This window comes from Centruroides sculpturatus, unplaced genomic scaffold (assembly GCF_000671375.1).
Source record: "Centruroides sculpturatus isolate CEXI.00-Female unplaced genomic scaffold, Cexi_2.0 scaffold848, whole genome shotgun sequence".
NCBI classification, from domain to species: domain Eukaryota; kingdom Metazoa; phylum Arthropoda; class Arachnida; order Scorpiones; family Buthidae; genus Centruroides; species Centruroides sculpturatus.
The window spans coordinates 256-27,169 of NW_019385079.1; the positions used below are offsets into that span (position 1 = coordinate 256).

The 26,914-nt window shown below is 28.5% G+C and overlaps 1 protein-coding gene across 2 annotated transcripts; it reads right to left on the reverse strand.

Moving 5' to 3' along the window:
- Window positions 1–233: 233 nt before the first annotated feature.
- LOC111634335 (golgin subfamily A member 1-like) lies at window positions 234–26,914 on the reverse strand. Of its 2 annotated transcripts, XM_023379089.1 has the most exons (10): window positions 26,817–26,914; window positions 19,074–19,249; window positions 18,915–18,990; window positions 15,463–15,581; window positions 15,231–15,359; window positions 12,058–12,285; window positions 2,108–2,203; window positions 729–857; window positions 544–639; window positions 234–464 (listed from the first exon to the last, which is right to left on the reverse strand). In XM_023379089.1, exons 1-10 carry the CDS (start codon window positions 26,911–26,913, stop codon window positions 249–251), a joined length of 1,362 nt encoding a protein of 453 aa, XP_023234857.1. In that variant the 5' UTR covers window position 26,914; the 3' UTR covers window positions 234–248. The 2 variants fall into 2 exon arrangements, with proteins under 2 accessions (XP_023234857.1, XP_023234858.1); XM_023379090.1 differs by lacking the exon at window positions 2,108–2,203.

Consider the following 26,914-nt stretch of genomic DNA (forward strand, 5'->3'; position numbering starts at 1 on the left):
TATGATCTTATAGGGGGGTCGACTGTATAGCCCTATCGTTGAGAAAATTTGCTTATTTTTATTCACCTTGAGTTTTGCTTGGTAGAAATGGCTAAAAAGTGCACAAAATACGTACGAAAATATGGTATTACAGCACCACCTGTCTAAAAGACCACTTTTTAAAGGAACTGTGGGTGGTTGCAATAGACAGGTATTTTTATTAAAGCAATAAATATTAACAACTCAAAATGAATTTATCTATTTATCTATCATATCTGAATTATTATAATCTGAAATATTTGTTCATATGAATATTTATTATTTACCATTTTTGTTAAATCTCTGTTTTGTTTTTGAACAGTATCTTCCATTTTCCATAGTTCTTCTTCCTTCCTGGAGAGTGATAATCTTGTTTCTTCCAATTCTTCTTCTAGACGAGAACATTCCTGACTATCATCTGCCATTTTCTTATTTAAATTATAAATCTGTAAACATTTTTATTAAAAAATATTTTTTCAATCAATTGAAAATAAAAAGATTGTTTAAAAATGCTTTAGTGTGAACCTGATTCTCTAAAGAAGTAATTTTCTCACTCCAAGTTGTCTTGATTTCAATTAGTTGTTGCCTAGATTCTTCCAGTTTTTTTTCTATACTTATCCTCTAAAATAACCAATATATAATATTTACTAACTATAGTCAGTATTTAGCAACTTTATTTTAATTAATTTAATAAATAAATCCTTCCTAACTTCATTTATAAGAGCTTTTTCCTTTTCATCACCAGTTAATGTGCTATCATTAAGTCGTTGTTGTAGCATAGCCAAACGATCCTCCAAATGAGATATATAATTATCTTTTTCTTCAAATATACTACTCGTCTGAAAGATTAATACCATAAAGTCACAGAATTATTTATTAAAATCTTGCACTAAAATACCATAACTGTAGAGTGATTCAGAAGTTATGTTATTCAAAACTTACATATCTACAAGTGTTAATTGATGTATTGTACACTTTTCTAGTTGTAAATGTACAAAATGACCATACACATCCTTGAAGTATAGAAGATTAGTACTGAAGCTGAAAATGTTCATGTGATATTACAGTACACAGAAAATTCAAAATAAAGTGCAAAGTTTGTATCGTTGAAGGAAGAAATCATTTTGAATATTTATTCTAATCAAGAATAAATGATATTTGAGAAAGTGCATTCTTATTTGTGTCATAAAATGTTGATAAATGTATCATATACAAATAAAAACAAGCCCAGTTTTCTAATAGTTAATATCTACAAGTTAAGCTTTTGGACTCTCAATAGCCTAACAACAGTCTAAAAATTCAGCTTATGGTTATTAGATATATTATATAAACACAATGTTTTATATGAGTAACATGACTTTTGAATCACCCTGTATATTCATACATGTTTACAAATATTTTAAAATTCTCAAAAATGTAATCAAGAAATAGAGCTGAATGTTTATATCTTTTATGTAAAATTTAAATAATAATCTAATTAAATCATTAATTCTGTACATTGGCCTCAGATTCCTCAAATAGTCTGTTTTCTTCACTAAGTAAATAGACAGGTCCCTTCTACTGCACATTTTTATAGCTTGGTCAAGATTCATGAAACAAGCTGTAATAATTTCACTTAATTAAAATATAAGTTTTAAATTTTACCGTTTTGCATGTTTTATAAACAACACCTCTAAATCTTAACTATGTTTTTGAGATTTTTTTGCTGTCATCAAAGAAAAATCTACACAAAAAAGATAATTCTGGCAGAAAGAAAAAATAACCACTATTAAAAAAGTCCCAATTTTGGTTAATAAAAGAAAGAATAATAAAGTATTACACAATATGCATTCATTAAAAAAATAAATAAATAAATAAAGTGCTGGTTTACACAAATTATAAACGTTATGCTCAAACAAAGTCTGCTTCAATTATAATTCTCAGCAATTTATAAAAACATTTTAAACTAGAAAAGACCGAGATCAAGACAACATTAACTAGTTGATGTTATTTGGGTGAAAAGGGGGTGGTGCAGGGAAGCAAAGCAGGTCCACTAACACAGAGAATTCAATTTTTAGCAAGGATTTTTTTCAGAACTCCATTAAACTACCTTGCTTTTGTAGACTTCATGCATGTGTTTGAGGGCATCATTTTCATCTGTCAAATCACTTAGAGTCTTCTCCAAGTGGGTTGTACGATTAGCTGTCTATAAATGAACAGATACCAGGAAAATTTTGTTTTAATTTTTATATATTTTATAAATTTTAATATTTCACAGAACTTGTTGAAAATTATCATCATTAAAAAAAATTTAAAAATAAAACAAAACTTCAAAATTTCACGAAATAAAGACAGAGAGAGAGACAGAGAGAGAGAGAGAGAAAGAAATAGCCTTTTTTACAAAATGACAAATATTGGAGATAACAGGTAATAACTTAAATGTGAAATATTTTGATGATTACTATACTCTAATTATAGGATGTTTCTAGCTCTTATTGTCAAGTTATCGCCAATAAAATTATCTTCATAAAAAACATAATTTATTAAAGGAGTCACTAACTTCATTAAACTTTTGCCTCATCCTAGATGAAACAATGTGCTTAATGAAGATGTTTTGTCTCTCATCCTAATAAGACAAAATCTGAGGGTAAGGAAAAGTGCCTTGAAAAATGTTTAATCAGTTTGTACAACAACAAATAAGGTAGGTTTTCTTTTATATTCTAGGAAAAAAGTATATACAGTAGAGCGTTGATTTTCCGAATCAATTGGGGACTGGGGTTGTCCGGATAACTGATATTTCGGATAACTGATTTACGTACGAAAAAATAGTTTAACGTATCCAATGTCAAAATTTTTCTCCGTTGCGTGTCGCTTCGTGTTGAATTTTCATCGATGTTAAGCCTAACAAAGACTATTGTATCATTAAAAATTATTTTTTTATTTTGTACAAACAAAATAAATATATTGAAAAATATAAAAATAATAAAAAATTATACTTCAGATGTTAATTTAGTATCAAAAACGTAAAATATTTGAGTAACCCAAGACATAGCCAAAGATTGAAGCGCCACAGCATTGCCGAAAATTTAAATTTGCCGACTGGAATTCTTTCGGATGATTGACGTTTCGGATGATTGACTTTCGGAAAATCGACGCTCTACTGTATATATAAATCAAAAATAGTTCATTTAAAAACTAGTAATGTTATTTTATAAATGATGCATTTCCATTATAATTAATAAAATTACTTTTCAAAATAAAATTAATCATTATGTTTAGAATGTAAAGAATTTATCAAACTCAAAAATTATAAACCAAAGAATTGGTTTTTTTCTTGTATTTCCAAACAATGCACTTTTCTCCCTGTCTTTTTGTATTTTTCTCTCAAATCTATATTTCAAGCTCTAGTTTGATTAGTGTTTAGCACTTACAGTTCTAGTTCAATATTCTCTATGTTTAAAAAAAAAACTTAAACCTATCCCGGCTTCCATTTTTTTCAACCCTTTTCTAGCAAGTCTTGAAAATCTATACATTTCTAAACAGTGCCAAAAATTTCAGTTATCCCAAAGAAAAAGCCTTCTTCTAGACCTATCATACATTTATGCTAAAAATTTTTTGAAATATACATTTATCAAATTTTATACATTCTAATCTCTCCTAAACTTAATTATGCCCAATACTGTGGAATTCTGCATCATTCTGCTGTCAAACAATCTATTTAAAACTTAACCAAAAACTTACTTATGTTGTTTTTATTGATACTGAGTAAACATTTGATTCAATCATTCCATCTATCTTAATCAAAATTCTAAATATCAATTTTCATATAAATATACCTTGCTAAATTGATTAAGTAATTTCTATTTAATGCATAAATCTAAAATAAAAATATCAGCTTTAACATTTCAAGCATTTGCTCCCATTTGCAGAATTCCTCAAGAATTGGTTTTAAATACTCTTTTCTTTACAGCTTATATATAAATAATAACTTTTTATTTTCTCAAATCTTACATTTAAACATATGCAAATGACATATTATTGAATAACTGTCCTAAAAACATGCAAAATAATATCAATATTCTTAATATATAACTTAGGAAAATAAATCTCAATAAATATCAGAAAAACCAGTCATAAAATTTGGACCAGTTAAACAAAATACACGCTTTTTCATCAATAATTATAAAACTAAATCAATGAAGATTTACATTTTATATTTGATCCAAAGTTCATCTTCAACTTACATATTGATAAAATAATAAAACAGCTTTCTATCTGTGGGGAAATGATTTGGTGAAATTTAAAAATGATTTCCTCCAAAACTGTATTATCTGTAAGTTCTTCTGTAAGTTGTATATTTTGCCTTATTTGTCTGGTTACCAGCTGTTCTCCTCTTTTAACAAAAGTTCGTAAAGAATTATTAAAGACTTACTTTTTATTAAACAGATTGTCTAATATGCCTGCAGCTGAATCCTCCACTGTAATTCAAACACAACGTGGACTACCAAATTTATTTATCATATCTTGATGAAATAAAATTCAAATATTTAATGGCTTTTTACAACCAAATTATATTTTTCTTAGAGTTTCTGTAACTGTTAAACAGAATTCATTTTGCCTACATACACCTTTTTTTTTTTTTTTGTAGATTAAATGTTTCAAGTTAATCCTTTTTTTTAATAAATAGATTTCAGAAAGACACAGCATATGTGGAGGATTTTTTGCATTTAAATTTAAACCATACAAATTTCTCTGTAAAATATGTTTATACAATAATATATAGACAAAGTTGTTACTTCAAATATCAAACAAACAGCCAAATTCCTTGAATGGGCTATTAAGGCTAAATAATTTCAAGTTAATTTGTTAGGAGATAGATGGTTAGGCTGCCATCTCTTGTTAAATTTACTAATAATAAATAAATAATTTAATTTGATAAAGGCTGCTATCAAATGAAGGAAGATTAGATAAAATCATGTAATAATTTTTAGTAGTTTGTATATTTATTTTTATGTTAACTTAATTTTCTAGCCATAATATGGAAATGATCACCTCTCAAACTAAATGAAGTACAGTAAGACCACACTTAACCGCTGATTTTATATAATGCCGTCTACTCAAAGTGTGGGTTCCCAGACAAGGTTCGAACTCGAGTAAACCGTGAAATTCTTGCGCGACACAGAATGTAAACAATGAGACTTGGAACGGTTTGAGTATGTGTCAAACCATCTGTCAAGGTCTTAGTGGAAGACATACTCTAACACGAGCGCTCATAAACAGGTAGATCTTTGACCCGCGTGTCTATAAAACGTTGACCGAGATAAACCTTTCGAACAAAAAAAATGAATTTTTTATAGATGAAAGATGAAAATGATCATTAAATTCTTAGACGTCAAAAAATGGTAAATAATGGCCTGAGTTATGAGTGCAGGTGTTATTATTTTATAAACAGTCATTGAGCAGAGTCGATAAAGAGGTATCAGATGGACACCTCGAATCGGACCTTTCCCGCGACCCAAAAAAGTTTCATCTTGCATCTGGAGACAAAGGAGAGACCAATCGGGAAGCGAGGAATGGAACGAGGGACCAATCCGAAATGCGAACAGTGGGGGAAAAACTATAAAAATCAGAACTTCAAGGTCGAAAGAGAATCTCCTCTGGATTAAGCCTACCGTTGTGATTTAGATTGTGTTGTGCAACTGCCGATCACCCAGGACGCCGCAGCTTAACAACGAACATCTGTATCGTCCAGTGATCCTTCTCGTCCGCCCGGGCTGCGACCGATCACCCGAACTTTCGCCATTCACAGGAGCACCGAGATTTGGAATTGTCCATTATCAATGTAAGCATGAATTCGAACAAATAAACGGGTTTTATCTTGTAAAATACTTGTACATCATTTGCCTCCTTTGCCACCGCCCACATACGTGGTTTCCCTTAGGCTCATTCTGACGCGAGATAGACTTTATTCCCCCTCAACGTCGGTAACCTTACAAAAGCCTTAAAAAAAATTTATGCTGATTTAAATTATTACAGCATTTTATTGATTTGTACATAATACAATTATTTATGAACACAAACCAATCAGAAAAAGGTGGCAAAAAGGTGTACTTTCTTTAAATCTATGTTTGTTTGGTGCAATTTTAGAAAAAATTTAACATCATGGATGCCATAAACAATATTGGCTTCGCTTGGCAAGAATTAACTGATAAATGCACAAATGAAATGTGGAAGAAGTTATGGCTGAAAATAAAGAATTCTCAATGAGAAGAGCCTATTGCTGTATTATTAGGTTGATCAAACTCAACTTAATCGATACAGCAGGACTAGGAGATGTAGACAAACAGGATATTGAGGAGTTACCGCAGGTTTTTAGTGAGAGTCTTATCAACAATGACCTTCAAGAACTGGCAGAACAAGGAATCCATGTAGAACTGGAAAATAGTAATTCTGAAAATGAAGAATCCAAAAAATTTCTGTACAGATTTCCTTAGTAAAAGTTTGGTAATGATAACCAAAATCGTTGATCAAATTTTAGCGAATGATCTAGATTTTAAAAGGAGTGCAAAAGCAAAACGAGGCATTTTGGATGCAATCTTCTGTTACCAACATTTGCCTAAGAAAAAAAGTGACAAATGAAACTTTACGACTTTATTGCAAAAAAACAAGAATTTCAGAAAAGTCAGGAAAAAATGAACTAATTATTATATTATTATACAAATTAACATAAAAATAACTTAAAATTAAAGTAAAATTTTTAAATTTTTGGTCACATGTTCCCCTATCCCTATTTACTCTATGTTAAAATGACCTTGTTTAATGCTGTTTCGTTTAGCGCTTTGTCATCTAGAAACGCATCTCCGTGTTAAGCGGGGTCTTACTGTATATGCAAGAATCTTTGTTTAGAAATTGTCAAATTTATACTAATGTTCTTTATTTATGATTTTAATTAGATTAATTTCATTTTCAATCACAAGGAGAGATTAGATTACATAATCACTACAAAATGTATTCAGAGTTTTTAATGATTAGCTTTCATTTGTATGCACAACTTTATGTAAAATGTGAAAAATTTAAAAAGTTTATTGAATTATTCACATATTGCAGGAAAAACAAAAATACACAAATCATAGCTACTGAAAACTAAATGTTATAATGTGATACAACACAACACGGCTTATAACAGCATCATGACTCTTGGCAAGATTAAAAAACACTATTTCTCTAACAAGTTCAATTTCAAATACAGAATAACAACTGTTATTTACATACCAGTTTTCATTTTGTATATTTTTCATTTTTTCATGTTTAATTTCAATTAAAAGCAACAGTGAATATTTAACAGAAATGAAATAGAAAAAGAAAATGAGTATTAACCACAAGTATCGGTACATCAAATATGTTTGGGTGGCTTTTGTTTGCAAATATAATTATAATATATGTAAGTGAAACTGGTTTTTCTACTCTTATAGTAACAATTTGAAAATCATACGAGTCTATTCATTAAATGCTTCATTAATAGTGAATAAAACAAACAAGAAAAACAGCTCAATGATGATGTATATTATTATAAGAAATCAATAATATATAACAGAAAGAAAATGGAGGAAAATAGTTTATACAGAAGAGTGAAAAGGATATTTATGCAGATGATTCAGAGGGTCATGACATTGGCCATAAAACAGTCAAACATGAGCATTTTGTTAATCCTGAAACTGGAGTTCATACTCAACGGATAGAGCGTTTTTTTATGGTCCTTTAAATATGACCACAGACTCAAAAGAAATTTAAGAACTTTTTGATTCCTATTTGTATTCTTTTATGTACAAGTTGTTGTTGAAATGATCTGAAATTAGTCCAGGTGAAAGTTTCACACTATATGACAGCATATAATAAATGTGTACTCTAGTTATGAAAAGGAACCAATTTGGAATGAGCCTGAAAGTGTGTCTGCAGCACCAAAAGGCAAAAAGGGGAAGGCTGAAGAAGTTGTTCCTAAGGAAGGCACATCTACTGCATGACTCACGACCATTTATCAATACAAATAGTCATGAGTCACACAGCAAGAGTATTTTAAATGTTTTGTTGTTTTAAAATCACTTATGTTATTTTTACTTGCCTTTTTTTACTTATTCATAGTTTAAGTGTTTATGTTAGATTAGGTGTGGTTGTTTGTTTTAAAAAAATGTATTTATGTATGGTTAGGATATAGGCATGTGATCTAGAGCACATGCCTACATCCTAAATCCTAGGTGAGAAAGCACAGAGGGCAATTTCATTCACATGCATTACCTTCTTTTTACCTAGGTCTTGTACTAGACTCAGTGGTGATATTCAACGGGTTCGCACAGGTTCAGCCGAACCCGTTGTTAACATTTTCAAAGTTTTCCGAACCTGTTGTTAAACACACGTAACATTTCTCAGTGGTTTTGTTTCTTTTAAAAAATATATTAAGATATATGTATTATACTCTGTAACACTACTAAACTAGAGCCTTATACCCTGTTTGCCTGGTGCAACCTCCATCGACCGTCTCAATCTCGACTAAAACGAGGTTCAATCACGATCGACTTGAGAGAGTGCTCGAAACTATAGATCCAGTCATAAGAGAGATCCCACAATCCCACGCGCGCGAGAAAATACAAGATGGCTGTGGAACACGTGTCGGGTTATCAACAGCGAAATAAAAAAGATATTGTATTTCGAGAGACGATGACATCTGTCTATTATTATAATAATACCTAACGATAAAATAAATGATTTAGAAAAGTTTTTCTTGTTTAACTGCTTTCCGTATGACTTTTTCTGATTAAAAAAAAGCCAATTTTTATGTTTATAAAATATTTTGAATGAAAAATATTAAAATATGTACAAAATAAACCATTTTGAACACTCTTTTTTATTATTTATAAAAAAAATGTAGTTCTGGCATAAACAATGTTAAATTTTAACTGACTTAATTTTGCAAACACATCTTTTTTATTTATATGGGTATCTTAAGGTCTGTTTTTGCGCTAATGTTGCTAATGCACCATTTGAGTGAAAAAAAAAAATTGTTAAGGAAAAATTTTCTGTTACAGAACCCTTTGTTAAATATTTCGAATATCACCACTGACTAGACTGGAAGTGTCATGTGATATAAGAGGGGTTTTAGAATTGTAAAAAGTAACCTTATTTTGTTACTTAACACAATTATAAACTAAAATTTGCTTTATTCATACCAAAATGTCTTTACAAAGACCATAGACTTTTGATCATTGAAGATCTATCTTGAAGACAATTCATTAGACTTCAAATAATATTCACTAAGATATGCATATTTAAATATGTTTTACAAAATGATGTTCCAAGTGTTCCTTAGAATATTTACAAACTATTAATAAAGAAAAATAATACATTACTGTTAATTTTAATTAAAACATAACATTGGACCTCAAATAAAAAACAAATTAAATTTCTCAAATCCTGTGTATATGATTACAAAAAAAAATTGGTGATTAAATAAAACATGATTTATCATTATTAATACAGTATGTACAAAATAAATAAAAGTATTATTAGACTGCTAACAAAAAAAACAATGAATAATTTAAAACAAAATAATAAAGTATATTTTGAAATATGCATAGAATGCTTTTATTTGTATTTAAAACATAAAAACAAAAATAGAAAAGTATTCTCACACAATTCATTCATTGATAAAGTGATATATTATCATTCAAACATCAAGTAAGTTCAAGCAGAGTTCAATTATCAAATCAAAAATTAAGTTAAAAAAATGTAAAAATTTTATTTTAAAATAAAAAAGTGTAATGGAAAATTTATATATATGCATGTATGGTAATAATAAAAAATATTTTTTCAAAATAAAAAGAAGATATTGCATTTCAATTAGGCAAGTGACTAAATCCATACACCAATAATTGAATAAAATAAATGCAAAAACAATTAAAATCTTAGAAATAATTACTGGAAAAAATTATGCTGTATTTTCTTAAATAATTGGGGAAAAGGATGTCAAAATAAATAAATAAAAAGTTAACTTTAGCATAAACAAATTATTAATTATTTAATAAATATTACTGAATTTAATAAATTTATTTTACTTATTTATAGAGTTGAGTTTTTAATACAGTAAAAGTTAATTAATCCAGAACATATAAGACCAAAGTTTTGCTGGATTATACAAAATGACAGATTACGGGGGGCGTGTCTAGCCTGCGGAGGTGTTGGTGATTTTTTTGCTGAGCTGTTGTGGCAACGTTAGACATGGAATTTTTACAACAAAATAATAAGTTTAGAACTGAAATATGTAGTTTAAATGTTTTATTAACTCGAATAATAATTCTAATTCTACTAATGATTGCTGGTATTGAGTTAAATCCCGGACCTTTTCCTCGATCTCCTCCATTACCAAGTCAAGCAGGTATGCAAAAAAGGGGACGAGGAAGACCACNGACAGATTACTGAACATTTCTGTATTTTTTGCAAAATTCATTAAGTTATATGTGATTTGCTCATTGCAGACATTTCTGTAAATTCTGCATTAGTGCATTTGTTGAGATATGCTCTTTAATCAGTCTGAAGTATGACACAGCAAATGATTAAACTTGACTGAAAATCCCTCAAAACAGTAAACATGTTATTGCACAAAATAAACATTCACAATAATCATTTGCATACAATAGCTATTTTTCAATCTGTACTGTATATATATGATTCACAAAAAATACATGTTTTAAGCATATGAAACCTGTTTTCAGGTACACTATCCTAACATTGGTCCATATGTAAGGAAATACATCAGTTATAAACATTACTGAACACAAAATGTATTCTAGTTCTAATGAAGCAATGTTTGTTCATCACAATACAATGTATACTATATAGCAGGGGTGGCCAACCTTTTCAGAAGGCGGGCCAAATTTCAGAAATAATATTTCTTGCCGGGCCACGCACCTATTTTTTTTTTTTAAAGTAAAGAAAGCGTGCTACAGCTTCAACCACATGGTCGCTTTCCGGTAGGTGAGACCGTGGTCAAACACTTGCCTAGTTTAATGTAAAAAACACAAAAAATAGGTATATTTATTTTTTTGAAGAAAATAAAACATAGCCGAGAATAAAACATATTTATTAGACAATTTAAAAATATTTAAAAGTGAGACATCTGACTTTGAGTGCTGTCGATTGCAAAATCTCTCCAGATGCATTGACGATAATAAAACGATACTACAGAATAACACAGAACTTTGTCAAGCTGGAGTGAAAGTAGTTATGAGTATGAGGCCGATAGCATTGCGAGCTTCCCGAAAACGCCGAAGCCCACAGAACATATACAGCTAAAGTTGAAGTCTCATATTAAATTTTATCAACACCTAGTAGCGTCGGACAAAAAACTAAGTAACCCTGAGCGTCAAATAGCGGGATGTTTGAAATAGCTAAAAATCTATGAATTTTTCCAAAAATGAGAGATATTTCAAATTTCTCTTAGCTGTAATTTAAAAATACATGATACGAATAACTCATGACGTAATGTTCTTTTAGTGATATGTACAATAAAGTTAACATTTACGTTCATTTGACCTAGCTCCGAGGGCCGCAACTTGACTACCGGCGGGCCGCATGCGGCCCGCGGGCCTCGTGTTGGCCACCCCTGCTATATAGTTTAAAACTACACTGCATAGAAATTTGTGGTCCTCCCAACTATTCTTTGGATAATGGAATTGTTTCATTTGGCACTCTCTGAAAAGTAATTAGACCCTTTGAAAGATATTCCAGTACCTTTCAGAAGGTAGCAAATTATCAGACATTCTGGATTACAGAGTACTGAATTAATAAACTTATACTGTATAATCTTCTATGTGAAAGCAATTTAAATACAGTATATATTTTACATTAAAATTAATTAAACAATTATATATACTGATAATATAATTTTTCATCATCCAAAATTATTTCTATTTATATTATATTCATTCATTTGAATATTGTATTTTTTCAGCATTATTTATAAAATTAATAACAAATATATTTTAATAATAAATTTAACATTAGAACTACCTTCAAAGATTCCTGTTTTAAATGATCTACTTCATCTTCTAACTGTCCCTTTTCTGCTTGTAAATTATATATTTGACCCAGGTCAGCTTTTGCTTTTTCTAATTGCTGCTCAAGAGATTTATTGGAAATTTCCAATTGACAGATTTTTTTATTAGAATTTTCCAATTCTTCCTCTTTTGACTTCAGTGTCTCTTCACAACCTCTTAGTTCTTGCTGACTTTTTAAAAGCTATAAAATTCATCATTTTGAAAATATTAATTTCAATAAATACAGGAATTAAAAATTTATTTTATTTTATTTTTAATCTAAAATACTTAGAAGTTCCTCAAACAATTTTCTTCATGAATGAATTTATGATGAACAGCATTAGCACTTAAATTTCTCTAATATAAATTCATTTACACATGAAAAATAAATGACTAAGTATTTACTATAAGAAAAAAATTCAGCTATACTTGACTAATAAAATAAATTATAATGTTTAAAAAATGAATAAATAAATAATAGTGAAAATAATATGGCAAAACAATTTAATTTACCATTGAAATATAAACTGAGTGAAACAAATAAAGTAAAACAAGACTATTTTGTTTTTATGAATATTTCAAGTTTAAAGCCACTTACAGGATGTCATTTCACTGCTTTAAATTACTTATATAAATGCCCTGAAAATTTTTCTTTACAGTTTTATGGAATTAGGATTTTACAATTTACATATGTTTATCATTTGTTAGAAATGTCTGCATGTATGTAAAATCTTTACATGTGTAATGAGAAAGTTCAATTTTATAGTAAGAGCTTTTTATATTAATAATGTAAATAAACAGAGTTGATAAATTTTCTGGTAAAGCTTTAAACATTTTTGCATTTTTTGTATTTTTTTTTGTACCACTTAGCCTGAAATAAAGACAGTGTCTCAGTATGCTTTTATACAATGCTGTGTGTGTTCAAAAAACTTTTGATACTTATTTTTGTGCTTGTCTTTAACAATTTATTTTATAATATAATGTAATCCTGGAGTTGACAAGTATTTATTAAAGAAGTTTATTATAAGCAGAAAAAATCATGATTGAAAAAATTGTTGACATATTGCCAATTGGCTTGAAATCCGAAGAGAGAAAACTAGTAACATTATCTGTTTCTACTATCCACATTGTGACTAAAAGCAAAATGCTTACACCCTTTAAAATGCAACATCTGTATTCAACTCCATACAAACAATGGTAGAGAGAATCCATATTATCCAGAAAGAGCCCAAATTTTAAGTTTTGTTTGTGCTTTGTCCACTTGTTTTTGGATAATGTCAGTTTTATCCACTTGTGAGTTGGATAAAGTTCAAAATTAATAGATTGTTCCTTGCTTTAGCCAAAAGACTTGAATGAAATTGGCATTAGCTAGTTTATCTGATTCATGGATTTTAGCCATAACATTATATATAAATAAAAAATCAATGGATAAATTAATGTTGATTTGTTTCATTTAATATACATTACTAATTATCTTTCAATTTCATTTTAAACTTATTAAACTGTTCATTAATTACCATAGTAATCTTAACAATATTAGCACATGTAATATGTCATATATTATGGTTCAAGAGGTTAATAAAATTACAGTAGAGCCTCGATTATCCGACTCAATTGGGGACTGGGGTTGGTCGAATAATTGAAAAGTCGGATAACCGAAAAGTATGAAAAAATCCATTATTAGTGTAGTATATTATTATATCCCATGTAATTAGTATATTGCTATTAACCTACTTCGCATTGAATTTTCATCAATGTTAAGCCTAACAAAAATTTTTTAAAATAATAATCGTCACTATTGTATCGTTAAAAATTTGAAAATTAAGCCTCGTTTAAATACTGGCTCCCTTTCATAGTCGAATGAGTGTTGCCAGCTAAAACACATAAAAATAATATTAAAGTAGCCAAGACATAGGCAAATATTGTAGCGCCACATCACTAGCAGACATTTGAAATTTGCCGACTAGGATGGTCAGTTAATCGGGGGTCGGATAATCGAGGCTCTACTGTACTTATTTTATTACTTCTTTTGATTTTTAAATATTAGAATAGCTAGTTACATTATCTACAATATCACTGCTAAAATTTGATAAGAATGATCAATTTTTTTTAGTGCATATATATTACAATTTTTATTTTCAATTTAGTAAAATCTTTTGTTGAATATAAGCAATACATTACTTATGGTATTATGTTTTTACATAACTAATAATTTTCAACTCTGCAGTTTTTTAAATCATCATAATAGGCATTGTTGTATTTTCATGAATATCATCTATGATAATGTATAATCCACAGAAAATCGCTAGAATAAAAACAAAACTTGCATAATCTGCACCATCATATACCCATCCTCTTTAGAGCAGTTGTTACTCTATAGGCAAATTCATAATCTCAATTTTAAATCAGTTTATATATCTCCCTGCCATATAATCTGCATCCTTTTTCAAATTGTCTTTTAAACACACATGTGTTTAAAATGTGATAATCCATAAATTATATGCATGAAGATAAAGTACTGGAAAAAGCTAATTTATGTTTTACAAATTTCACATCAAAAATTATTAATAAAATTTAATTTGGTATATTTTTGATATACATGACATATTTTGTAGCTGTCAACATCAACTACAAAGTATGACATCTAAAAAAATATGGTATTAGTACATCATATAACAAGCCTAAAACTTCATAAATGGAAAATCAATATTAGATTAAAAAAAAAAAGCATTTTAATGATAATCCACTTACAAAATTATGAAGGAAAAAATAATTACTACTACTGTAAACAGGACTATGTAAAATGTAAATATTTTCAAGTTTATTCTAATTAAACACAAAAAAATGCAGTATAAATCATAATTCAAACAAAATCCAAGTGTGTAAGTCTCAATAAAAAACATCTACTTGTGGTTGCAAAACAGAATTTAAAATATTTAATGATGATAGATTAATTTGGAGATTTCTTAATAATCCTAACTTGATTAGAAATAATATTGTTTAATTATAATTTAACAAATAAATGTTAGAATTTTTCTAAAAACTACAAGGTTTATTTAATACCATAACCCAATAATTAAAATATGTATATATGTATAAATGGGTGTTTTAATTAAAATTAAAAAATTAACTTATAACCAAGCATACCAAATGTTTAATTTTTGACATTTCCTGACTTTGAAAACTTTCTAATTCATCTTTATTCTCCTGACTTTCAATTATTTTTTCCATTCTTTTTTGTACTTCTTGTAGTTGAGCTTTAAGATCCCCTTTTTCCTAAAAATTGAAAATAAATCTACTTGATGTTTTAATAATATTTATTTTAATCATCAGAATGACTTACTTTTATTATTATAATTGAAATTCATTTAAAATTCACCTTTTCAAGTTTAATAAATGTATCTTTCCATTCTTGCTCTTTCTTACTAAGAACAAGTTGTTGCTGTTCATGCTGACTTTGAAAATGCTCATTCTGTTCTTTAATTTTCTGATTTAAATCTAAGGAAGAATTAACAGTATTTTTAATTACTAAAAGTAATTAATTTGGTATGAATTGTCAGAAACTTATGTTATAAAGAAATAAAACAAAATAATAGTTAAATATCACATTTACTCAAACTTAATGCACACCCTGATCTCCAAAACACAGACAAAAAACCCTGTTTGCTGACAAAATAAAATGCATACCTGCAACAAACATATCTGTAACATATGTGATCCTACAAGAACAGTACTGATTAGGACAAAGGCATACAAAGGCTAGGATATAATAAGAAATCTAAAGGGAAGATAGAAAATATCAAGCACAAGAAGAGAAAAACAGGTTGGAAAGGCTACAGAAGCAACAGCACATGGCAAAAAAGTGGAATAAGTAAATGATTCAAGTAATTTTCATGTTTTCACTCAAATCTAGTGCACTAAAATTCTGGAGACAAAATTTAAAAAGAGCATGCATTAGATTCTAGTAAATAGTATTTGTATTCTAATGCATTTACTAAACTTTTCTGTTTTTCAACCTTCCATTAGGGAGCAATATAACACCATAAAGATGGTGGAGCAATGTATCAAAATAACCACTAAGTTTTATTAAGCAAATATTTTATGAGTTTTCACAGGATATTAAAAATATTATTTCTGATGTATTCTCTTGTTTTAAATCATCATCATCATTAATAAGAAACTAATAACAAAATATAAATTAACAAATTAATCTTTGTCAAACTCAAAAAACTTTTTCATGGAAAAATAAAAACTACAAGTACAAAAATAATTTCTCTCTATTTTTCATATTATGCAAAGATTTTTCTGTGTTTACTAACCATTTATTATGCATCATTAAATTTATACATATTGTACAAGACTTCTACGCATAATAAACAAATTGCCTTTTCACATTTTTTGTATTCATATTTTGTTAATAACTTGTTATTTAGTGATACAATGCAGTAATTATATCCTTTTCTTTTTTACATTCGCATTCACAGTGTTATCTATTTCTTCAATTGCTATTGACTTGTATTCCATATAATATGATTCTAATTTCTAACTGATATACAGTAATTGATTTCACAGGATTTTAATGCTAAAAAATGATTAATTTAAGTACTATTTTTTGAATTCACTGTACTTACCAAAAAAACCAGATGACATTTTAAATTTTCAGTATACAGTAGAGCCTTGATTATCCGACTCAATTGGAGACTGGGGTTGGTCGAATAATTGAAAAGTCGGATAACCGAAAAGTATGAAAAAGTCCATTATTAGTGTAGTATATTATTATATCCCATGTAATTAGTATATCAGTATATCGCTATTAACCTACTTTGCGTTGAATTTTCATCGATGTTAAGCCTAACAAAAATTTTTTAAAATAATAATCGTCGCTATTGTATTGTTAAAAATTAGAAAATTAAGCCTCGTTTAAACACTGGCTCCCTTTCATGGTCGATCCAGTGTTGCCAGCTCAAACACGTAAAAATAATATTAAAGTAGCCAAGACATAGCCAAATATTGTAGCGCCACATCACTAGTGGACATTTGAAATTTGCCGACTAGGACGGTCGGTTAATCGGGGGTCGGATAATCGAGGCTCTACTGTATAGTAGAAAGAGGCACAATATATCAAAATAATAATAAAAAAATTGTCATGTATCTTGAATGTTTTCAAATTTAAAGAATGAAAATCATCATCAGGAATGTGAAAAATGAAACTACTGAAAAGTAGTCATGACTGTACAATTTTGTTAAGAAATGACAATTCAAAATATGTGTGGCATATCAAATTGATCAAATGCATCCAATGGAAAGTTAATATGCATTTTTTGTCTGCATTTTTTGATAATTCAATAATATATTGGTTCTTTAAAAATTCAAAATTATGTTTATGCTACTTATTTTATTTTATTTATAATATTTTTACTGATAAAAAGTAACTTTGTTTTTTTATTAATTAAAATTTATAAACAAATAAAACATCTGAAATTTTTAGTTTAAAAACATTTTCAAAATGTTTTGATTTATGAATCATGAACTGCAATTCAGTTAGAAGTCAAAAATAAAATAATAATTACCATCAACAAAATGTTATAATCATAAATCATAGAATTACAGTTATATTTCCAAGTTAAACTTTGAGAAAATTTTTAAACCACAAGTCTAATTAAAAGAGTATTAGTCAATACGGACATGCCATTTTTTGATGATTTTAAAACCTCTGTAAGTATTGAAAACTATTATGATGTTGAACAAAGATTTGAATTGTTCCTAAATGTAATTTAAATTTTTTGTTGAAATTAGAATAACATTATTTTGTACTTATTTATTCTTTACATGTTAATATGATTCAAATTGAAATGAATGTTAATGAAATATATGTTAATTGATCATTACATGTTAATGTTGATTGAAAAAGTTAAATTTTGAAACAGAAAATTACTTGAAACAGTTTTATTGATAATACTTGAAAAATATTTTTCTGAAAAATTATAACAAACCTAAAATTTTCTAATTTTTCAAAAGCTTTTTCAAAGCAATGCTGCTAAATGTATCTTAGATGTTAATTACTTTGTCTTGATTCATCCTTGAAACACAATGTTTTATCTAGGAGAGTGCAAAACAAGTCTGTTTCATCTGCATCCAAAATATTTTATGAAGAATGAAAGAAAGTGATTATAGAAGGAAGTTAGCCTCTAAACCAAAAATCAACTATTTTAGATGTTCTTACAATAAATAATTTTATAATTATATACATAAAAAACAATTATTCAGCATTTGAAATGCTTCAAATTAAATTAATATTTGAGTATTTGATAGAATGAATTAAATAATAAATATTTATTGCATTCTTAATTTTTATTTATAATCTGCCAAAGAACCAATAATAGATAATCTATAAACATTTCAGATAGCAAATTTAATTCAGAGTAAATTTTTAAATTAAATTTAATTTGATAGTGTACTATATATTGTATATACTGTAATATATTATCCTCATTACAAATAAAAATAATGAATGATTAAACTATCTGAAAAATGAAATAAACAACATTAAACAACTTAAATTACAAATTAAAATAAATAATTTGCAACTATTTTTACTTTAAATGACTATTGTAAATAATACTTTTAGGATTAATATAATTCAATGTATATAACATTATATTCTCACTTAGTTTTTTAAAATCTAGCTTTTAAACTGTTTTGACAGTTTTTTCATATTTACTAAATTAATTATTTGTAAAAAAAATAATATGTATATTTTAATATTTTTGAAGAAAAAAATTAGAATTATTGAGCTATTTATCTGAATTAATTATTTTATCTCTCACTTACCAACAATTTTTGCCTGTAAAAAGTGAGTTTGAGTTTTTCGTTTTGATTGCAATTTCTCATCACCTCTATCACTTTCCTTAAAAAAAATTTTAATTCAATTTTTATATATAAATGTCTAAAGTATGAATTATTATGTAATAATATGACCAAATATAATACATTTCCATCACTGACAAATTCATCTTTCCTCATGGAAACTCCTATTAAATCTCCAACACTACCACCAAGTGACCTTCTTGGTCCATTCCTTGAAGCTGCAACATTAACATTTTTTAGAAACTTCTCTTTTTCTGAAAATAACTGAGTTGTAGAACTTTTTGGGCTGCTTTCAGAACCTGAGAAAAAAAGTATATGAATTATTTTCAATCTTAATGCAATATATTAAAATAAGAATTCTTAAATATATTACAATCTTTCATACTTAAAAAAAATAAGCTTATTCATACTTTCTAACTTATTATGACAATGAAAATAAAACCTAGTGCAATAAAAATTATTTTTTGCAATAACCATAATATTATGTCTGAATTTCTTATTAATTAATTATAGAATAAAGTAAAAATTATTTTTATTCTTAATCATAACAGATATTCAGTATCAATATTCATTTGCCTCTAAAACTGGCACTAAGATGAGTGTATTACTAAACTGAAGTATCTCAACACCAATTTTATATCATAATAAGGTCTACACACAAATTTGAGTTAGTAATTTGTATGATTTGATGATAATGTTGCAGTAATGCAATGCAAAATTATATGTTTTGTAATTTTCATATACTAAAAAGATCTCTATTTACTACTTATAGGGAAGATCTGTTCACAAGCACTCTGATACTTTAACAATGGTGACATATTGAAACTAAATTTGACTGTATATTAAACAAGAAATTATGCTCTACAAGACAGCATTCCTAAAACAATAATTAAAATAAATAAATATATATATACAGTGGTGCCTCATAACGTACTTAATCCGTTCCAGGTGCACGTCCGTTAAGTGAATAGTCCGTTATAAGAAACGCATTTTCCCATAGAAATACATGTTAAAACATATAATTTGTTCCGCAGCATAAAATAACCGTACTGTACCATAAAAAAAAAAAATGAAAATGGAGCAGTCACCAATTATGCAGGGTAGTCAGATGTTGTGAGGTGGAGGAACACTTTCTTCACACATTCATACAGATACAGACTTTTTACACATTGCAGCGGGTCTTTTTTTTTTATTGTTTTTTAATCGGATTCAGATTCAGGAGAGGCTACCGGAGCTTGCAGNAGGGGAGTGATCACATTCAGAGTTGTGACATCACTGCACAGTATAAAGTCCGAATCTCAAGTGAAGATGGACGAGGTGAGCTTCTGTTATCAACGAGCTTGGTGAGCTTCGTAGCAGCAAACGAAAGAGAGGTGTCCAATAGGATAAAATAGTTCCAAGGCACTTTTGAAGTTATTCGATTTGTGGATCAAAAATTAGAGAAAGTCTTGAGAGTTGAGGAAAAGGGTTCCTAGTATATTGAGGTAACGATTAGGATCTTTAATTCATAAAGATTATTGTATATAAATTAAGTCTTTGAAATTTTGTTGAATTCTAAAGGGGAATAGAATTAAGTTAGAAAACAGATTGATTTGAGTTTTGTCGGGTTGATTCTTATTGACTTTCATTTAATAAATTGTTATTTGAATTTTACTAAATTTTGTATATAGTTTATTACTAGAACTTTTATTAAATATTTGATTCGTTATTGACAAACTTGGTCATTATTTAATTCAGTGCATGCTTAAAGTCCAAGCCTGGCACACTAACGCAAATCCGCGTAAAGTACCCATTAGGGAACGGCTATTTCCGGCACAGTCATGTCGATAATCGTTGGAAAAGTTGGAAAAATAATATAGTATTTTACAAAAGCAGTCAGTTTTGTTAAACACAAATGTTCAGAAATTACATTAATGTTCAATTACTGGTTAAAAAAGTTTTGTGTGTGATTTATATATATATATAAACTATATATATTTTGTTTATTTACAATTTAAATTAAATGTACACCAGTAATTGAACTTTAACCTTTAACGTAATTTCCAAACATTTTCAGCCTTCACCAAGGCCTGCCTCAGGTGTTTAACAAAACTGCCTTCCAAAAATTGGAATGCTAGAACAATGATATTCAACTTTAAACTTTAAATATATCAAATTCATGTGGGTGATTGACTTTGTTCGAATTTCTCACACAGGTACTTCCGTGCATGCATCACCAACTCGCAGTTTTTAAAGTTAATAGAGTTGCCTTTTCAAGTTGGCTTGGGCTGCGTTTCTTTATGCAGCGAGAGTGCAGCGTAAATGACGTCACAAGCAGCTATCGCTACACGTCGCTGCATCATAGTTTAGAAACGCTTTCCGCTCGAGCGAAACACGGACGTCATAATCTATCCTTTAATTCCAGTTACAGCCGAAAATAGTGCTTTAGTTAAAGAACTACAATATTTAAATAAAGAGATATAAAGAATCGAGCATTTATCTTTCCATAAATGTGAACAAAGTAAAGAGATAAAAGATATATAATTATATTTAAAATATAGTATTTTCTTATTCTTTAGATAACTTTCAGAGTCATTTCATAAAATTTAATCCTTCTTAATCTTTCCATAATATTTTTATCAACAGTCACTTCGACTTTTTTATTTTTACAGCATAATATCGTATTATACACACAAGCGTCCATTTTGCTTTACACGTGTAGCGGACGTAAAAGCTGCTTTATCTTCGCTGCAGCGACCTCTTGCAGCAAACGTTTAGAAACGGTTCGCTACATTGCAGCGCTGCATTTAGAAACGGGTTTCAGAGAGTTCGCTGTAAAGCGCTTCTCGAGCGATGCATAAAGAAACGCGGCCTTTATAAATTTCCCAAGCCTCCAGGCTATGGATATGGTCTGTTTGAAAGGACTGCATAATTAATCTGGTGTTCTGGAGGTCCATATGTACTTCCATAATTGTGACGTATGTGGACAGGGCGGTGGTATGGCTGTTGTTCGCAAGGTCATATTGATGTTCACATACCCTTTTATGTATTCAATATATGGTTAAGACAATACAGTAATACCTCAACTTATGCTACCCTGACTTACGCAAACCTGGAGTTACGTGATTGTCAAATCTCGTCGATTCGTCTTTTGTTTGAGTGCGACATAACACTTGATTACTCACTCCCCCCACACTATTGTTCAGCTTACATGTTTGGACGTGTCATGCGGATCGACACAGAGCTACAATTTATTTTGTGCTATTTATTTCTGTGTTTGTTATATCTACGGAGACTTGAGAGACTCTATGTGGTGATTTCTTGTAACCGTGAACAAATCAAAAGACAAGATAAGATTAACGAGAACATTTATTAGCTTACATACATCTGACTTGAATTTTACACAAATTGAGAAATTATACCCCAACTTACGCGGTTATCACTTGGTCCCACCCATTGTGTAAGTTCAGAGTATTACTGTATATATTAAGTCCCTTTGGAATCTATCATCCTTAAGAGGAATAGAGTACACTCCTGGGGCTCTGCTTTGATCCATTTTATCTTTTGTGTTGCATAACAGCCTGTAAAAGTGTAAGGAACCAAGTCCGAGCATTATTTTTATTTACTTTTATTCTATTTTTGTTTGGGGCTTATGTTTTATTAGGATGAAGGTTTCCTCACCATTCACCTTAGAAACTTAAAAATAGAAGAGAAACCAACTCACCAACAAGAGAAAAGCGCCGTAGAAAAAACTCGCGCACCCTTGCGCTCCCGAGCAGAAAAAAGTAAGAGAAAAAGGGGGAGACCCCACAAGCACAACTTAGGGACTCGCTAAACCTTAAAGAATAAAAACATCCTGAAAATTGTCAAAAAGAATAATGTAAAAGGTTAGTGAGTATTGTCGGAAAACAGGCTGCCAGACAAATAGAAAAAGTTTATTGTTAGCAAATAAGTATGTAAATGAGGGGAGTGATCACATTCAGAGTTGTGACATCACTGCACAGTATAAAGTCCGAATCTCAAGTGAAGATGGACGAGGTGAGCTTCTGTTATCAACGAGCTTGGTGAGCTTCGTAGCAGCAAACGAAAGAGAGGTGTCCAATAGGATAAAATAGTTCCAAGGCACTTTTGAAGTTATTCGATTTGTGGATCAAAAATTAGAGAAAGTCTTGAGAGTTGAGGAAAAGGGTTCCTAGTATATTGAGGTAACGATTAGGATCTTTAATTCATAAAGATTATTGTATATAAATTAAGTCTTTGAAATTTTGTTGAATTCTAAAGGGGAATAGAATTAAGTTAGAAAACAGATTGATTTGAGTTTTGTCGGGTTGATTCTTATTGACTTTCATTTAATAAATTGTTATTTGAATTTTACTAAATTTTGTATATAGTTTATTACTAGAACTTTTATTAAATATTTGATTCGTTATTGACAAACTTGGTCATTATTTAATTCAGTGCATGCTTAAAGTCCAAGCCTGGCACACTAACGCAAATCCGCGTAAAGTACCCATTAGGGAACGGCTATTTCCGGCACAGTCATGTCGATAATCGTTGGAAAAGTTGGAAAAATAATATAGTATTTTACAAAAGCAGTCAGTTTTGTTAAACACAAATGTTCAGAAATTACATTAATGTTCAATTACTGGTTAAAAAAGTTTTGTGTGTGATTTATATATATATATAAACTATATATATTTTGTTTATTTACAATTTAAATTAAATGTACTGTTTAAATATTCAATATTATAATTAATATTTATTTAATTGTAAATCAATGAACATTATATAAAGCTAGTTAATGTAATATTATATAATAATTTTTATCAGTCAATAAATATTGCAATGTTTATAGTTCAAAAAACAAGAATGATTTCATCTCAAATTACTAGCTCAAACAACAGACTTTATTTACTTACTTTTCAAAAAAAATCAAACCAACTACTTAAAAAAAATTTCCTACTGTATATAGATATCACACTATTGATTTAAAAGAACTAGCAACTTTGTAGTTAAATTAATTTACATTATGAATACTTTTCCTATTTATTAAAAAATACCAAATAAAATTGAAACAACTAAAACTATAATATTTACTAATAAATTAACAGAACCTATAATGATATATCAGTTAAACTCTGGTTAGAAGTCTTTGATCACGACATATTACAGATTTCATTAATTTAGTGTGTCTAGTAAATATTATAATCATCTTTCAATAAACATAAAACTTTATATATAAAATTAATTAAAATTCTAATATATTGATGAATTAAAATGAATTTTTATGACAGTAAAAAGCACAGATATTTTATATCATCAAATCAAAACAAAGTTAAATTGCCTAACTATAGAATTATAAAAGTATTGCATTTGAATTTAACTATTTTATTTATTTATAAAAAAAACTTTGGTAAATTTTATTTATTTCCTATTTAAAAAAAATAAGAAACAAGACATTTTGTGATTTTCTGACAAATTATCATCAGTTTTTAAGTATATTACTGAAAATAATTATATTGAAGCCATGTTAAAATTTAATTATGAAATGGAACTTAGTTAACTCAAATCAGTTGGGAAAAATTCAGATCAAGTTAAAAAGCTTTGGCATATAAAAATCAAGATTTTGTGCATTGGTTTATTGGTGATCCATAATAAACTATCCATATGATATTTTTGTGATCTTATTACATAGAATTGTTGTGTCAATGTAAACCTCTCAGTGTTGTCAGGAAACTCAAAAATGCTCAACCAAATTCATAAATTACTGCCTAGAAATGCTTCTGAACTGCCTAGAGTTGTTTTTGGTCAGCTTCCTTACACTATGTAGTTTTAGGAGTAGGGATCACTTGTCCGACCACACGAAGAGCCATCAAGACAGAGGGAAATGCTTCTGAAACAATGAGTTACCATTCACTCCTAAACGTAAGGATTTTTTTTAATTGTGATATTTTGCACCTAGCACTGGTCTGTTTTTTAACTTTTTTATCACAAAAAAACCACTTTTTACAATTGCTGTAATTTTAAAATTTTGCTGCAAAGGTTAAAATTGTTACATAGAAATGGACTATAATTGTTTTGTTTTAAATTAATTTATTGAAAATCCCTTTATTTATTTATGTCAGCTAGTAAGAGAAATCCATTAGCAATTAAAAAAAAAAAAAAGCTGGTTCAGATAGATAAATTATTTATTTTATTTAACTTAAAATTCCAGACATACTATGAAAATACTATATCAAAATCCCATTTGAGTTAACTAGTTTGATTTAACATGTAAATTCTTATGCTGGACAATTGAGGAGAGAAAATGATTTCAAGTAAATGTGACTTCAAGTTAACCAGCTTCCACTGAAATAATAAACTTATTGGGTTGTTCAGAAAGCATTTTGTAATTTCTTTTTTTTTCATTAAAAAAAACAATTTTTTTATAATATATAAATATTTTATTGAATTATATATTGACCATTTTGATCCAATACCTTTTGCCATCTTTCTGGTAGTAGCATGATTCCATGCTCATAAAAGTTCTGATCTTTGCTTACAAAAAACTGATCCAAGTGATTTTTGACATCCTCATTTGAAGTAACTGTTTTACCATTTAAAAAATTTTGTAAAGACCAGAACAAGTAATTCTCCAAAGGTGCCAGATCTGGCAAATATGGTAGGTGTGGTAGCACATCCCATCCAAGCTGTAACAACTTCTGATGAGTTACCAAACTTGTGTGAGTTCTGGCATTATCATGGTGAAACACTACACCTTTTCTATTGATCAAGTCTGGCCTTTTCTGTTTGATGGTATCACTCAATTTGTCCAGTTGATGGCAGTATACTTCTGAATCAATTGTGGAATTGTATGGTAGAAGCTTAAAATCTTTTCTACTCCATGATCGCTTGCATTCGACATTATTATAAACAATCTATTTTTTGTTGCCATTTACAATTCTCTTCAAAAATGGATCATTTTCTTGACATTTAAGAAACAAATCACAAATGTCAATGCAATAGAGCAAATCTCCCTTCTTTAAGAACATGTGAACCCATACCTCAAGCTTTGAACCTAACCCAGTTGTTTCAACTGATCATAAACAATTGAATTCAACAAATTTAATCTCTTAGCAATTTCTTGTGTTGTTATTCAGCAATTTGCTTTAATCAATACCTTTATTTTGCCTTCATCAGCTTCAACTAGCCTTCAAAACATGGTGCATCTTCAATATCAAAATTTCAGGAACAAAATTTTGTGAACCAGTTTTGTCATTGTCGTTCTGTTAACACATCTTCTCTGTACACATCACACAAGTTTTTCTTGCTTGAACAGCATTCTTACTTTTTTGGTAATAAAAATTGCAAAATATGTTGAAAATGCTGCTTTTGATTTACCATATTTGATGAGACATCAAAAAAAGCAATTGCAAAGAATCAAACAAAATTTTTTACAAATAAGCCTTGAAATGCCAGCTGTCAAAATATATAGTGACAATACAATTTAGAATGAAATTGGTGGGTAAAAATACAACTAATCCCTCTGATGGTAAAAAAAACAAAATTACTTTCTGAACAACCCAATTTGATGATAATGATTTCAAGATGTTTTAAATAAATAATAAAAAATATTTTGAAAAAATTTTACAAAATCAAATGACTAATCATAATATTAATAAACATTAACTACAACAAAGCAAAAATATTCTTAAAAAATTTTGAATTTTAATTCAGAATTAAATCAGGAACAACCACTGTTTTAGCTTTCATTCAACCTTAGGAATAAAAAGTAAAAGTTTATAATTTATTAATTTAATAAGAAACTATAATATGCTTCACCTAACTATCACTAATTTATCAAGAATAATGTTTTATTTTAAATGGAATTAAAAATAAGAAACTTACCTGATCTGCTAATTGGAGGTGTAACAGTTGGAGATAATGTTCTTGCTAATTCTGTATTGTTTTCTTCTTCAATCTTTTTTCGAAGTTTGGCAAACATA

Excerpts from the sequence above, each read along its gene's own strand:
- LOC111634335 (XM_023379089.1), bottom strand. The coding sequence starts at position 26,913 with ATGTTTGCCAAACTTCGAAAAAAGATTGAAGAAGAAAACAATACAGAA. Across the intron at positions 640-728 it reads AAAAAGCTCTTATAAATGAA|AGGATAAGTATAGAAAAAAA; the intron begins GTTAGGAAGGAT and ends TGGTTATTTTAG. Across the intron at positions 465-543 it reads TTACTTCTTTAGAGAATCAG|ATTTATAATTTAAATAAGAA; the intron begins GTTCACACTAAA and ends AAATGTTTACAG.